The sequence below is a fragment of the Henckelia pumila genome, chromosome 4, assembly GCF_033568475.1.
Source record: "Henckelia pumila isolate YLH828 chromosome 4, ASM3356847v2, whole genome shotgun sequence".
NCBI classification, from domain to species: Eukaryota; Viridiplantae; Streptophyta; class Magnoliopsida; order Lamiales; family Gesneriaceae; genus Henckelia; species Henckelia pumila.
This window is the reverse complement of record NC_133123.1, coordinates 3,770,398-3,786,219: the sequence shown is the minus strand read 5'-3', so window position 1 is coordinate 3,786,219 and position 15,822 is coordinate 3,770,398. Positions and strand designations below refer to the sequence as shown.

General features: G+C 35.3%; 2 protein-coding genes across 2 annotated transcripts; both read left to right on the top strand.

The window, feature by feature from the left end:
- Nucleotides 1-7,347: 7,347 nt before the first annotated feature.
- Nucleotides 7,348-11,031, top strand: LOC140863477 (FHA domain-containing protein DDL). Its single transcript, XM_073266935.1, has 10 exons — nucleotides 7,348-7,739; nucleotides 8,173-8,201; nucleotides 8,631-8,697; nucleotides 8,887-8,944; nucleotides 9,942-10,034; nucleotides 10,141-10,255; nucleotides 10,330-10,377; nucleotides 10,463-10,508; nucleotides 10,608-10,678; nucleotides 10,753-11,031. The coding sequence occupies exons 1-10, from the start codon at nucleotides 7,386-7,388 to the stop codon at nucleotides 10,787-10,789; spliced, it is 918 nt and encodes a 305-aa protein (XP_073123036.1). The 5' UTR covers nucleotides 7,348-7,385; the 3' UTR covers nucleotides 10,790-11,031.
- An 896-nt stretch (nucleotides 11,032-11,927) lies between these two features.
- LOC140865291 (uncharacterized) lies at nucleotides 11,928-15,238 on the top strand. The gene is made up of 8 exons (XM_073269885.1): nucleotides 11,928-12,327; nucleotides 12,432-12,544; nucleotides 13,224-13,302; nucleotides 13,383-13,411; nucleotides 13,903-13,996; nucleotides 14,127-14,216; nucleotides 14,308-14,500; nucleotides 14,686-15,238. The coding sequence occupies exons 1-8, from the start codon at nucleotides 12,178-12,180 to the stop codon at nucleotides 14,991-14,993; spliced, it is 1,056 nt and encodes a 351-aa protein (XP_073125986.1). The 5' UTR covers nucleotides 11,928-12,177; the 3' UTR covers nucleotides 14,994-15,238.
- The last annotated feature ends 584 nt before the right edge of the window (nucleotides 15,239-15,822 follow it).

The window sequence follows — 15,822 nt, the reverse complement described above, 5'->3', positions numbered from 1 at the left end:
TAAACCTATAACATACTTCTGGTTCTAGAAAAGGAAATACAGGAGGAACGTTACCACTCTCGTTTGGTACCGAACCTTTGTTACATCAGAAAGGTAAAACCAAAATGGTTCAAAAACCTTTAACTAATGATGAAATGATGATTAATCTTATAAAAACAGTATCAGAAAAAAATACTATCTGATGACTACTTTAGAAAGATTAAATCTCGAGGATCTACAAGATCTTGTGGATTCTTTTGTGAATCTCAAAGTTATAGATCTAAAAATGAATTTCCCTAAGGGTGAACAACTCATGGGAAATCCCCCAAGATATGTGGTAAAAATAGAAGAACCACATAGTGAGTTCCATGTGGAAGAAAATTCACATCCAGCAGGAACCAGATCAAGAAGGAGTAAAATACCACTACATCAAACTCCTTATGGAAAAACTGTTTTAGACCCGATACATCCTTATGGGGTTATGTTAAACCTTGATGTTTTGGACTTCAAAAACAGAGAAGATCTTATAGATGATTGGACGTCAGCTATGAGAATTGCAGCAGGGACATTAGATCTCAATAAAGAAGGATTCATTAAACTTCTAGAAATGAGTCTAATGGGATCTGTCAAGATCGCATGGGAGATGACTATGCCAGATACGAAGGAATCAATCTTAGCAGGAAAATCCCTCAGCGAGATTGGAGAAAGAATGACCACCCTATTTAAAGCACAATTCATAGGGGTAGACTATTTCAATAATCAAGATACAGAGAAAAAGAGAAGATATACTCAAGCTCTGTATAGCCTCGAGTTACATGATATCTGTTTAGTTGATGAATACATTATGTTATTCACTAAATACAGATGGAATTCGGGAGTCGAGAAAAATGTAGTTATTCAGCTATTTTTCGCAAAAATGCCAAGTCCCTGGAGAGAAATGCTGATTAAAGAATACGTTCCAGGTAATATTGATACATTGGCAAGACGCCCGTCCTTTTTGAAAGGAAAATTGGCAGAATGGTGCCATATGGCAGCATTACAAAAGAATTACAAGAAAATAAAGGGTATAGATAAGCGTACACCTTTGTGTTGTAGAGAAAATGATCTTCCAACGATCATTAAAAACAGAACACAGAGATTTAAAAGGAAGAAATTCAGAAATAATCCCTATAATAAAAAAATGAAGAGTTCTTAGAAACCAAGAACATTTTGGTCCAAACAAAAAGCCAGATCCTATAGATCAGATAGAAGAAGTGGACCTACAAGAATGTCCCCAGCAACAGGCTCATCAAAAAGCAGGGGAAGAACACCATCAAGAAAAACTTTCAGAATAACTCATACAAGAGCAAGTGAAAGTTTCAAGGATTGCAACTGCTGGACATGTGGAGCAAAAGGACATATATCTACAAATTGTCCAGAAAACGAGAAAAAAGAGTCAAACTCTTTGAAGCAATACCAGATATGGATGATGCGGTTTTCTTTCAAGATCTAGTCCAAGTATATCAATTTGAGGATATCCCCTCAGATGAAAGCATATACGAAGAAGAGATATTATTTAGTCAAGAAGTTTCTGAGGATGAATCAGAATCAGAATCAGAGTAAAGAAAAGGTGTTTCGACATGAAACACATGAAAATTTGGCTGGGTTCTTTAGTCAAACCACGATATCTCATAATATGGTTCAAAGGATTATGAGAGAAAATCCAACACTACAGAAGTACCAAGGATTTTCGGCTGGACAAGTTGAAAGAGTTTTAGGAAACCTAGGGCTAAGACAAAGAAGACATAATTTGATTTATAAGGTATCCAGAAGGGAAATGTCGATTCCTATGGAATTAACCAATAATCAAATTGAGATGCAGTTGATTTCCTTTGAAGAAATTCGAGAAGAATTACAAAAATTAAAAGCAGAAGTAGCAAAGACAATGTCTTGGATTCATATTGGAGCAATCCAGATTATGATCAAAGCTACTTTTAAAGAAGGAATAGATTCACCCATAGATATCGTAGTATGCGATAAAAGAATGAGGAATATACAAGATGCGGTTCTAGGAACTATCTCAGGAAATTTGTGCGCAGGAAAAATTGTGGGAGTTATTTATCCAAGAATAGCCTACAATTTAGCTGATAGAGATTTTAGTCGAGCCTTGACATTGCATCAAAACTTCAAGGAAAAAAGGCTAATGAAGGAAGGTAATAGGCCATATTCTATTACATATCAAATTTCATATGCTATTTCTAACACTCACCATTCTGAATTATTTATTAGAAATGAGTTCATTGAAATTCCAGAGATATTTGGGAAAGTTGCTCATGCAATATACCCGGAAAAAATCGAGTTTCCTTTAATTCAGGAAACAGACATTCAAATTCAAGACAGGCCTGTTCTATACAGAGACCTTAAAATAGAACCCCGAAGGTTATCTTTCCAATGAGACCGAATGACAAGTAGGAGATGGGACAAATCTCCTATTCAAGAAATTCCACCAGAAGAAAAGGAGTTTTCTATAATATGAAAACTTAGATCTCCAGAAGAATGGAAAGAAGTGAAAATAGTATTCAAAATTACAAGTCATCGGAATCAGTTCCCTTGTAATTCGATTTACTATTTGAAACAACAAAAAAAAGGAACTTACCAAGGAGTGATAAATATTGGAGAATTGGAAGTTCAAATCTGTGGAATTCGAGAAAAAGAAATGGATCAGCTCATTCTTGGCCTAGAATTTCTGGAGGACCATAAACCATGGAAACGCCTTGAAAAAGAAATAGAGTTTATGGCAAAAGAGAAGACTTGGAGGATTCAATAAAAAATTCTACGAGATGGAAAACCAAGAGAATTGGATAAGGGACAATCCCTTAAACAGATTCGAAAACTCTGTTTACAAACAGAGGAAGAAGCAACTATTAAAATTAGTAAGTCATGAATATGATTTACTAGGACGCATCGAAGAAGTAGAAAGAAGTAACCATACTCTACCTTCTGAAGCCTTAGGAAAACTAAAGGTGAAAAGTCTTAATCGGATTACTGAGTTGCAACACAGTCTGTTAAAAATGGCAGGACCATTTAGTAATCCCTTTAAAAAATGACAACAAGTCCTTTCTCCATATACATTCCAATAGGAATGTTGTATGAACAATATAAGGCTGAATATTTTGCAGCTTATATTGACTCGGGAGCAAAAATTTGTACAGCAAAAAGAGGAGTATTCTCTGAAGAATGTGAATAAGAATTGCCAAAAATTGCTGGACGGGATTTCTCTAGAAGAATTTTAATTCTTTGCAAAGGAATAAAACAAGCAGAAATCCTCATGGGAGGAGCAGGTCAAACACCTTGGTACAAGGTAAAGACACCACCAATCTATTTCCATGATACAGGAGCTGATATCCTGTTAGAAAATAACTTCTTACAAATGTTTAAGAAGTACACACAAGACAATGAGTCAAGAAGACTTATGTTCACTACAATTTGTGATCATAAAATTATCGTTCAAAGACTCAAAGTTGCTTTTTATCGACAATTTTCGATAATATTTCGCAGCCAGCGTGGTGATAAAAGACAATTTTTTCACCCAAAAATGAAAGATCCAAGAAGGTTTGGAGAAACCATGTTGAAAATAACAACAGAACAAGAACTCCAAACAGAGGATATGGAGCTTCTCAAGGTGACTCTAAATCACAGAGATATAGAGTTAGAAAATAAGGTATCCCTTGAAGATGTCAAAAAGAGGCTCAAAGAAAGTTACAACGAGCATCCTTTGGCATGTTGGGATAGAAATCAACTCAAAGCTAGTCTTACTTTAAAGGAAGGCAAAAAGTATGAATTCGTCAGATATAAGCCTATCCCGATGAACATAACAGATCAAAGGGATATGAGAATAATTATCAAGGAACATTTGGACTTTGGTCTAATCAAAGAAGGAGTTTCACCATATAGCAGCCCAGGATTTCTGGTCAGAAATCATGGTGAAATAAAAAGAGGGAAACTCAGGTTAGTTATTAACTACCAAGGTATTAATAAAATCCTGGAGTTTGACGGATACTTCATACCGAGTAAAGAACACCTAATTAGCTGTGTACGAAATGCTAGAGTGTTCTCAAAATTTGATTGTAAGTATGGATTTTACCAGATTCGAATGGAAGAAGGCAGTAAGAAATTCACAGCCTTCTCTACTCCACAAGGACACTATATTTGGGAAGTTATGCCTATGGGATTGGCTAATGCACCCCAGATATTTCAAAGAAAGATGGATAACCTTTTTAAAGATTATTTCAACTTTATGTTTGTTTATATTGATGATATTCTTATAGCATCAAAAAATATAGACGAACACGTTAAACACTTAGAGATTTTCTCTAAAATTTGTAAACAAGAAGGACTTGTCTTATCTGAAAAGAAAGCAGTCATAGCAACAAGGAAAATTGAATTCCTTGGTATTGAGATTGATGAAACTGGAATAATTCTACAACCCCATATTGTGGAAAAGGTAAACAATTTTTCAGATAAAATCAAAGACATAAAACAACTCCAGAGTTTTCTTGGAGTAGTTAATTTCGCAGGGATGTTCATTAACAACCTAGCAATGTACAGAAAGGTGTTCAGGCCTTTGTTAAAAAAGGATGCTAGGTTTATATGGACCGAAGACCATACTCAAGGGGTAAACCAATTAAAGGAGATATGTAAGAATCTCCCAAAAATGGTTATACCCGAAGATGAAGATGATCTGGTTTTATTTACGGATGCTAGTGACGATTGGTGGGCAGCAGTCCTTACCAAGATCACTTCGAATGGAGAAATACCATGCAGATACTGTAGCGGTCTTTTTTCAGAATCAGAGGCCATCAGATGGCATATCAACGAAAAAGAATTTTATGCAGTTAAAAGGGCGTTCGAAAAATGGCCATTATTTTTACTTGCTAAAAAATTCACGCTAAAGGTTGATAACACTCAGGTAAAAGCTTTCTTAAAAAATAAGATTGAATCTAAACCTGAGAAAGCTAGGTTATTAAGATGGCAAGCATTATGTCAAAATTATATTTTTGATATTGTTATTATTAAATCTCATGAAAATATTCTTGCAGATTTCTTAACAAGAGATGGAAGGCAGTGACGTGGATTCCATCATGAAAATGCAGAGGTATCTCAGGGAACACCTTGGGTTGCTTCAAATCGAGTTCAACCAGTTAGCCATTAATGCTGAAATGGCCGGCATGTTACAACAAGCTGATCGGATCAAAGTATCTAATCGAATTACAGGATGCATGCAAGCTCAAACACAACTATGGGCTGCTATTCAAGGGCCAATTGTGAAGGCCATAGAGAAACCATTGGTTTCTCATAAACAAGATATGCTAAAACCATTGGTTTTACAAAAACAAAAAATACAACCACCGGTTGGAAAACAAGATGTTGAGGAAGCTAAAACTCAAGAAACAAGTGTTAATCTATCATCAGCTTTTGATGATCTAGATGAAGCAACAATTGATGAGGATTCCTCATCAAGTCAACCCTCCGCCTCTGGGGTAAAAGAGGAAGAGATCAATCTTAGGCCCAACACTGACAAGGGCAAATCTAAGATCGATACTAATCCAGCTATTATTTCTCCATTTCAGGTTTATCAACAGAGGTGGGAGAAATTAAGTACAAGAAGTGAAATTAACCCTAACACTTGCAGGGTTGATGTTGCAGGGATATATCCAAGGATATGGCTAAAAAACAATGTCAATCCTAAGGATGTAAAGCTTTTGTATGAATTTGGAGCCTTGGCCTCAGTTTATACAACGTCACCAAGCTTCCCGGAGATATCACATTTACCCAAATGGATTCAGGAAGCAGTCCAAGAAACATGGGCAAATAACGACCATTTGTTCAGAGGAGATGTGCTTGAATTATATTTCTTTAGTGCAGCTCCAGAACCAACAGGGAAAGGATCACACGAACCCTTTCATTTCATCAAGCTAAGGAGACCTGACATGAATAATCAAAGATTCATTAAGGACCCTATTCCTGAGGAAATACCATTAGTGTCCACTTTTGGAGAAAATGAAATCTCAACCAGAAGGGCATGGGGTATTTGGGTTTGTCTCACCGAGATGGACAAGGTCAAGTTTTTGTTCAAATTTTTATCAGAATTCTGTGAACGGATCATTCTTGTTAAACACAATGACAGGAAAAAACTACGGCTTTTGCGGAAGAACTCTTCGAAAAAAAGAAAAACTTTTTATGGAACAACAAGCTACCGGGGAGTAAAGAGACTCGCCAAAAATTTTGTAACATGGCTCATATCGGAAGATGGTCAGAGAACATCTGCCCAGAGTGTCCCAACCAGAAGGAGCCAAAATTCGAAAAAAACTTCAGACCCCGAATGGATCAAAAAGATTTTTCCGAGACAAGCAAAGGTGGACAAGGACCACCAAAGATGCGTTTTCACAGGGGCCTACTTCAAAAGCAAAAGATGCCCCGACAACAATAAAGCAGGCATGTGAGGAGAATAAAGCCAAAAGAAAGTGGCAGACATGTGATTCCTCCACTAGTAAAAGATGTCATCAATAATGACATAAAAAATACAAGACAACTGCCTCCTCCACTAGTAAAAGATGTCATCAATAATGGCATAAAGAAAGAGAAGATAGCTGTAAGATTCCCTGAAGTTTCTCGGTGAAACGAGTGGAACCTCAGCTATAAATACAAGCGTTCAAGGAAGCTGAAGACATCGATCATTCCCTTCAGTTTTCTTACAAATAAATTGTTGTAATATTTCTCTCTCTATTGTATTAAGTTTTCTTTATGTATTACAAGAACAAGGCTACTATGAGTAGCTAAACAAGTTGTCTTCTCCTCTTCAAAGGAGTTGATTTATGTAATAATATCATGTCTGAATAATTTCTTTAAAGCCTCTTGTTCTTTCATGCTCATATTTTATAATTAAATTTATATACCATATGTCTTAAGGTAGAAAATGAATTAAGGCTGTGCTGGGTGTCGTTGAAGTAGCTTGTGCAGAAACCATCTGTTGCGACTGCATGGTTGGAGTGTGAGGAGCACTTCGTAAAACTCGGCAGGTATGACCCGACAACATTTTGGTCAAAGAGGTATTTGAATTTATTTCATCTTACGAAAGCATGTTGGACCCTAATTCAGAGTATATCGGTTGGAAACCTTGCGTAACTGATAGTCTTGCATGACCGAGACTGGTTCGATAGGTTAACAATGCCACGTACAAAGAATTAATTGCTAAATAATATTTAATTCAAAAATGGGGACCATTAGGGAATTAAAATAAAGAAAATTATGATTAGAGAGTTAAAATAAAGTTTGAAGGTTTACCCATAATCAAATCAATTAAAACCAAGATTTTAATATTTGTAACCCTTAAACACCAGGGTTTCACATCCTCCCCTCATTACACAATGAAGCCTTCGTCACGAACCAAATCCCCAGTTAGTTCCCCAATAGCTCGCTCTCCTTCGCCACGCAGTAAAAGGCTGAAGAGAGGTAAAGGTCTCAGAGATGTTGAAAAAGGGGGCGACAAGGAGCATGACAAAAACTACGGTAGAAACGGCGACAGGGCCACACACAAGGAAAGGGATTATGACAGGGCATTGCCGGTGCAGAGATCCGATAAAAGGCAAGGAAGGGATGCGATTGACAATGGTTCTTCTAAATCGAGGCGCAGACGCTCAGGTTCACCAACTGATAGTCGCCATAGAGGTCAACACAGATCAAGATCACCCTCAGCTACAGATGATAGAGCACGCGACCGGGTATCTGATGAAACCTACTAACTTTTGCGGATTTTCATTTTTAAAATTAGATATGTATGTTGATGAAATAATTTTTTCTCTTCATTTGAAAAGCAGCAAGGTGCACAGATTGGTAATTCCTAGCGTACTTTTCCAGTCTAATTATTTATCTGTGTGAATATTTTATATCATTGTCGTATCTGATGCTGATATTATACCCTCATTTTCACAATTTAATTGACCCTTTAAACATTTTCTGCAATATTGTTTGTCATGAATATACTTACTGATCTATTAATAGTGTAGAGGTAATTTGATTCAATTATTTTTTTTAAAAAAATATCTTTGGTCTCAATGTTTCTGAAAAGGCTCAAAATAACTGTTAGTTGTATACTTGTATTGTTTTTGACATAATGGGAAGGATGTCATCTGATCGTTTCTTGTATTTCTGCAGAGAGCATACCCAAGAAATGCTGAACAGAGGTGAGGCACCTCTTTACAATCATTAATACTTGAATTTTGCATCTCAAGATGCATATTTTAGCTGTCAGTGACTCTCACCAATTTTTCCTTTACATAGATAACAAGTAGATTGGGTGCTTTTGAGAACTGCAAGTTATATGTGCATTTAGGTTGGATCGGTTATCTTCTAAGATCACCGACATTCATGCTTCAAGAAATATCATGTTTGTTAATTCTAGTTTCTGGTTTTTGTGAGATTTGGCTTGGATAGATATTTCAATCATCGAAGTCCATTACATTTTCTTTTTTTCGCCTTTTCAGATCTATTGTTATCTCATTTTTTAAGAGAGAGGTTAGAATCCCAGGGGATTTGTTTCTCTGGTGTGTAGTAAGCTGCTGCACGGCTTTAGCTTTTGCATCCTTTTACAATGTTATTTCTTGTGCAAGCAGGAACGATGACAATGATTCATTAGCTAAAATGAAGGCTGCTGAAGATACGCTGGAAGCCAAAGAAAAGGTATATTTTCCATGTCACATAGTTATTTCATTCATAGTCGCCTAAGCCTTTTTTAATCTGTTTTTTTCTTACTTACTTTTGCTTAAACATTGAGCTCAATTTTATTCTCTACGTATTTAGTTTAGAAAAATATGAGCATCCGTGACTTGTGCATGAATTATACACATATGAATCTATTTACATTTGCAGCAAAAGCCTTCATTTGAGCTGTCTGGAAAGCTTGCCGCTGAAACCAATCGATTCAGAGGTAAATATTTGATTGTCTGTCCAATCAAGTTAAAAGTCTGCATCTAAACATAATATGCTCTTTTGTATTCCACTTCTGATTGTGGTCAAAGTGGGAGAGATTGTGATTTGTGAACCTATAGAGAGAATTGGAAAAAAAATAATTATGATCTTCATCTTGTTTGAGTTGTTCACCATGCTCAATGTTTGGTATCTTCTAAAGATTTTTAGGCTTTCTGTCACATGGGTTAACCGTCTACAATGAAGAATATTTGTTTTGCTTTTATCAAACTTGCAAAAAATTGTTTACGAAGCAGTGTTAAATCATCTATCATTTTATAGGCATTATCAACTAGCCCTCATAGATGTTCCTAGTGCTTTCAGTTTTATATTTTGTTAATCTTACATGTCCTTCTCTCATACCTATCACAGACAAACTAGGTACAAACTAAAGCTAACTCCCAAGTAGAGAATTTTAGAAGTTGCCGTGGCTACTTCTTTTTTGGTGAACTTTTTGATTGAATTGTCTGTTTCATTTGATAGTGTTGATTAGTTGGTTGGTGCAGAAGAGAGCATGTGATGAATGAAATTGATTGAATGGTTGTTATCCTCTTTCCTTGCTTTGATAGATTATTTTCAACATTGACCTGCACTGCATTGATACTGTACTTTTGTGTATAAGGCTGTAAGCCATGAAATTTCTTGTGAAGCGAGCATATAGCTGCCTTCCATGCAGCTTTTTTCCATCATGTGATTTCATGATGTAGGGTGATCAAATGAGGATGAAAGTTCGAAGTTCTTTGAGTTCATTTCTATTATTCTAGGCTAGGAATTGTAAAAAATAAGCTGCTATGGGATAAAATAGAAACGATTGTTTTGGATGGAATTGCCACCCGGTTGTTTAATATCTCCATACTCTGTACGATAATTAATGATGGAAGTACGCAATTCTGACCTTGTACATGGTAAATCTTGCCACTTATATTATTACTAGTCTAACACGCGTAGAGCCTTGTCAGGTATAACGCTGCTGTTCAACGAGGCACCAGATGCTCGAAAACCTGACATTAGGTGGAGATTTTATGTGTTCAAGGGTGGTGAAGTACTTAATGGTAAATATTTGTCGGGCATGTGATTTACCTATACGCATTTATTTTGTTCCTTTCAAATCCAGATTCATGTGCTTTAGTTCATACTTCCACGACTTTTGATGTCCAGAACCCCTTTATGTTCATCGGCAAAGCTGCTATCTTTTTGGAAGAGAGAGGAGGATTGCAGATATCCCTACTGACCATCCATCCTGCAGCAAGCAACATGCTGTTCTTCAGTATCGGTAGAATCAGAATTCAAACTCGTTACTTTCTTAAATTCATGTTGCACCAGTAAAGTATTTTCATATTTTTGCAGGCAAGTGGAGCAGGAGAACCCAGATGGTACCACGTCTAGGAAAGTCAGGTAGTATTGTGGATTTTCCGCTTGATTTCTTTTCAGCCAATTAAAGTTTTTCCAGTAACTTTTGATGTATTCGTGTATGACCCAGGCCTTATGTTATGGATCTTGGGAGCACGAATGGAACCTTCATTAACGTGAGTGATTCATCCCAATAACCCACAAATATTTTCTTCCTATTTTCTTCTTGCTAATTGCTTCGGACAGTTAATTCACTTAAGACACATCGGTCGCAGGATAATCAAATAGAACCTCAACGATACTATGAACTGTTCGAAAAAGATACTCTGAAGTTTGGGAACAGCAGGTAGACCACAATTTATATAGATTGTTGTTATTTTCCCAGACTGTTTGGTGTTTACTTGATGTTCGGTTTTGTAGCCGTGAATATGTTCTGCTACATGAGAACTCGGCCTGATGATGCTTCGCGCGGCCCTTGTCTGTTTGAAACTATGGAGCAATATTGTAGCAGAAGTCACCATTTTGATTTAACATTCTGAAGCCTACTACCGCGTGTATGACTTGTATTTCCAAAGCTGGTCTCTTTTGAGCTCTGCATAGAAACAGTATTTATCTTGTAAATTTTGTGAAAATGACTCCACTTAATGCTGGGGAGCCACTTTTATGCGTTTTGAGTTAAAATAGGTTTCAATTCTTTTATGCGTATTCCGATTCTACTAGTAATCAAAAGTCACCATGTTATCATATAATCAATTATCTAATGAATTATTAAATCCCCCAAAAAATGATTGTGTAGAATCAAATCAGGTTTGTTATGTTATGCTGCCCCTTGTTGGTTTAGTTTTAAAATCGGATCTTACAATTTGATTCTGATTTTTGAACACAAAATATTAAAATTGAAATTGTGCAAAAATTAGTAGATTTTTAGGTATTGTTTGGTTTGTTGTATTATTAATTTATGTATAATTTATTTCATCCAATCTTGCGTTATTCTCGTTATATTATTTATTCATTTATTAATTATTAATTTTACATCAATTAAATCAAGTAAATCTTAATTTATCCATCAAATCAAATAATACATTAAATATTATTTTTTATTTATTTTTAATTAACATTATATTTCTTATCTATATATTACTTATCCTATCAGTCAAACTAAACGATACTTTAAAAAAGTTGACTTGTACAAATAATTCAAATTAATTTTCGAAAAAACTTCGACGAACCATATCACGATTCTATTGTCTTATGAAAAAAAAATATTTTTTATATATAAAAATTATTAGATTTTGTTAATCGTTTATGTCACAAGACTATTTTTATTTATTTATCTTCACGTTGTTTTAATTTTCGTTTGTATAGAATCAATGTTTAACACAAAGCTAATTGATATTCAGATTGTTTTTGTTATATCCTTTTTAAAAAAACTATTATTAAAAATTGTTATTTTATATATTATTCTCTATTTAGGGGAGGTCATTTAAAAAAAAAAAATAAAAATTGACCACGGTTAATTCCCCAAATTTGGCCTCTATTGTTCTATTCTATTTGATTGTTATTTTTAAAATTGATTTTTTTAAAACAGAGGAGTCACAAACTCGGAAGCCCTAACCACTAACCCCAAATTTCGCTCCGATCCCGCGCGCTGCCATACCTGGGAGAACAGCTACCAGCCTACACCAGTTTACCTCAGAAACTTCAATTTGCATGTTCGTTTCTCCCATTTGGACGGAATCGATTGTCCCCAACCCATCTTCCCAATTGTTGCTCAGAATCATCGCAGCTTCTCAATTCCTCGGAGTTATTCTGGCTTTTTTTTCTTGGGTGCCGGAGACGGATTGAATGCATATGGCTACAGATATTGAAACAGTTGAGCAGAGATTGAAGTCCTTTCTAGGTCAGCTCCTAACGGAAAGTGCTATTCTTGAGAGAATTGTCTATAAACACAAGAATCAACATCGAAGATGCTCTTACTTTCAATTTGTGCTGAAGGTTTAGTTTCGCTTCCTTATGAACGTGGCTTGGCTGGAAGTGGCAAGTCATCTTTCTTTTTTGTGTAAATGTGAGTAACGGCTTTTTTCTTTTTTAATGAGTAGGTTCGAAGAGATTTGAACCTTCTGAAATCTGGGAACTTAGAGGAGATATTGGACGCCTCTTTCTTGGTGATCAGCGGGAATAAACCAAAACAAAAGGTGCAGCATTTGGAAAGGTCTTGTATTCATTTTTTGATGTTTTCTTTTATTTATTCTCAGTTTTTCTTATTTTCTAAACGACTTCCGTTGAATTCCTTATGCATAGGTCTTACAAAGTTTCATCCCCTTTGAGTTATATTAATTGTTGGCGACCCTTGTGATTTTAAATAGATACTTGTGAAATCTAATGTTGTTTTCAGAGCTCATTTTATGCTCACTGACAAATATTCATTAGTGTTTATAATTATTTTTATGTATATCGTCTCTGTTGAGTTCTTAGCTAATCAATTAGAGCAGTGATTTACTAGTAGTTTGGGGGAGTTCAAAACAGGGTCGAATTACACAGTTTAAGTGATTGGGTCCAGATATTAGTTAAAATTTCTTGTGAAGACACTATATTTGGTTAAGGCTTCTGTTGTGTTTCCCACTTTTTTTTTTGGCATTCCCATATTGATGTATGAATATTTCACTAGATTAATATAGCTTTGGAAGGAGGACCTCTTAAAACTTATTTAAGATATACCTATTTCTTATCATATGCCAAGGAGAATAAAAAAATTACAACAAACTAAATTATTCATTTTCATCTGTTGGTGATGTAATAAAACTTTGATTATAAATTCTTTGTATGTTGATCAATTTTACATGTGAAAGGAGATTATTGTATCATATTTCTTGCTGTTTTTGCATCTTCAGTTTGAAGAGGAGACGGTGTGATGGTGGCAAATTCAATTTTTTGGAGAGGCTCTTGGGAGCGGCCCGCTTACTCTCACAGGTTTTTCCCATAAAACTTGCAATTTCCTTTTGTCTGACCAATGTACTCTTAGTTGTAACATAGACTATACTTTATTGCAGATGGTCGAGCCCCTATTGAGGGCAGCTATGTATCCTTTCATTTTATTTACTGATAACCATTGATGACAATTTTCTAGATATCATTGGATCCATTTCCACGTCATAATATCGTATGTCGTATGGTTGCACGCATTAATAGTCCCAGTTTTTATATTATATCTGCAACTACTTTTTAGTTTTCACAAGATTTTTGTGTTATTTATCCCTAGTAACAGCGTGCTGACATAATTTAATATCTTATTTTACTTCAATAGCTTTTATTTTCTTGTTGCATGCCGCAATAATGCTTTCGTATTCCTGTTCAATGACTAATTATGTTTCTCTACAGTCTGTTGCTATCAATTTTCCATCTCGCATGTTATTCTCAGGATGGATAAATACTTGTAACACAATTTTACATGATACAAATTTTTTGTGCTTTTTGGTGTTTAGTTTAGCCTCTATCATTATATGTAGTTGTGATGTACACGAAATCAACAAATATGTTCTTTTGTCAATGTTTTCTCTTAACAATTTTTAGGGAGATATCTACGCTGCTTGCTCAATCATTTTTTATGAAGTTTTCCCTGACTACATTGGCTGTGCTTGCACGCATTCGAGTATTAGTTCAACAAGTAAGTGTGATTGTGTATCTTGCAGCACTCACCCCGAACTTCACAACCTTTAAGCATCTTTTTGTCACGTTCATTGCTTTAATCCTAGAAAAGTTTTTTTGAACATTGTTTGCCTCGATCATGTACGCAGGTACTTGTTGATGCTGTTCTTGTCTATAATTGTGTTTCTTCTATTTCTCAAAGGGAACATACTATAAAATTAAACCAAGAGGGATTTGAGGTTAGTCTGCTTTAGTTCATGCAAACGAGTTTTCTCTGATGCGACACATTTATTTGATTTCAAAAGTTGCTTTCGTTACATTTATATACAGGTATTTCGAGAATATTATCCTGGGAAGATGGAAGCTACCGTGACTTTAGACTGCATTTGGCAAATAGATAAGTATGTGTTAGTCGAGAGGACAAATGAAAGTGAATCTAAAAGTCAAGAGAAGGATGGCCAAGAAGATGTATTGATTCATCCGTCAAATATACAATACGACAATATTGATGCTTTCCTGGGAGGTATATCCTCTAAAGTAAATGCGATGCATTAAATTAGTACTTTATTTAATGACGGGGGTACTGAAGTTTTTGTGGACATTAGTCTTCATATTTTCCTTTTCTCCTCTTTCTGTTGAATGTAATTCTTGTAGCTTAATGTATTTGGTATGTTTGCATTATGTTTTTTCCCTTGTTTATTTGTGTAGCGGATGAATCCGATCCCATAGATGCGGAGCTTGTTTCCGCAGAACCGATTGATGGTGAAGAAAGTTCAGCGAGCCATCTTGAAAAGCATCTTCAAAATGATACACAAAGTGCTGGATCGTCGTGTTTGGATTTGGCTTCCCATAAATCTGAAACGTCTGGGGAAAACTTGATGGAATATGGTTCATTGACTGCTAGTTGTAGCACAGCTCCTCTTGTTAAGCCTGTGAAACTTAAAAGCCCAACAAAGAAGAGTGTTGCATTTGTATCTGTTAATCCAACGAGAACACCATCAGCTGCAAATCGATAGAAGGTTCTGCGGAGAGGAACCTAGAAGAGCACTGGAGAAGATCACCGTTGGAATTCACAAAAATAGTCTTTTCTCAGCGATAAAAGGAGGTGGAATATAGGTGGCATTGAAATTATATGAGATCTTGATGCAAATTTAATTCTCAGACATCATCAAGGGGCATTATATTTTTGTAAATCTAAACTAAATTTTATCTCCCCCACGATAATCTTTTTATTTTAATTATTACGGTTTATACTTTAGAACCGAGACCTCACCCATTGTTTATTTTTTAGATATTTATTCCAAGACTAAAGGAGTTCAAACTCACTATTTTCAATTCATTAAACTACAAGCAGAGACTTTTTTTGATATTCTTATTGATCCATTGTTCAGTTTTTAGGTATTTATTTCAAGACTAAAAGACTTCAAACTCATTATTTTCAATTCATAAAACTACGCATAGATTTTTTTTTTTTGACGTGGAACCTGCCGCCGCTGTCTTTGATGCGCACTAGGTAAATATTAACGCAATAGCCTGAAAACTATGTTAATCAGGTAAATCACAAAAGCCCTATGTGACAAGCTAATCCAAAAAACTGTTGGTAGAAGGAATCGAACTTCTAACTTTTGATCAAAAGTTTATCTACTCCATCAACTTCCACCAACTTCCCGGACTACACACATAGACTTTTTGATATTCTTATTGATCCAAGAGTTCACCTACTCCATCAACTTCCCTTATGGACTTTTTGATATTTTTATTGATATTTTTATTGATCCATTTTGATATTCTTATTGATCCATGATCATTTTGATATTCTTATTGATCTTTTTGATATTTTTATTG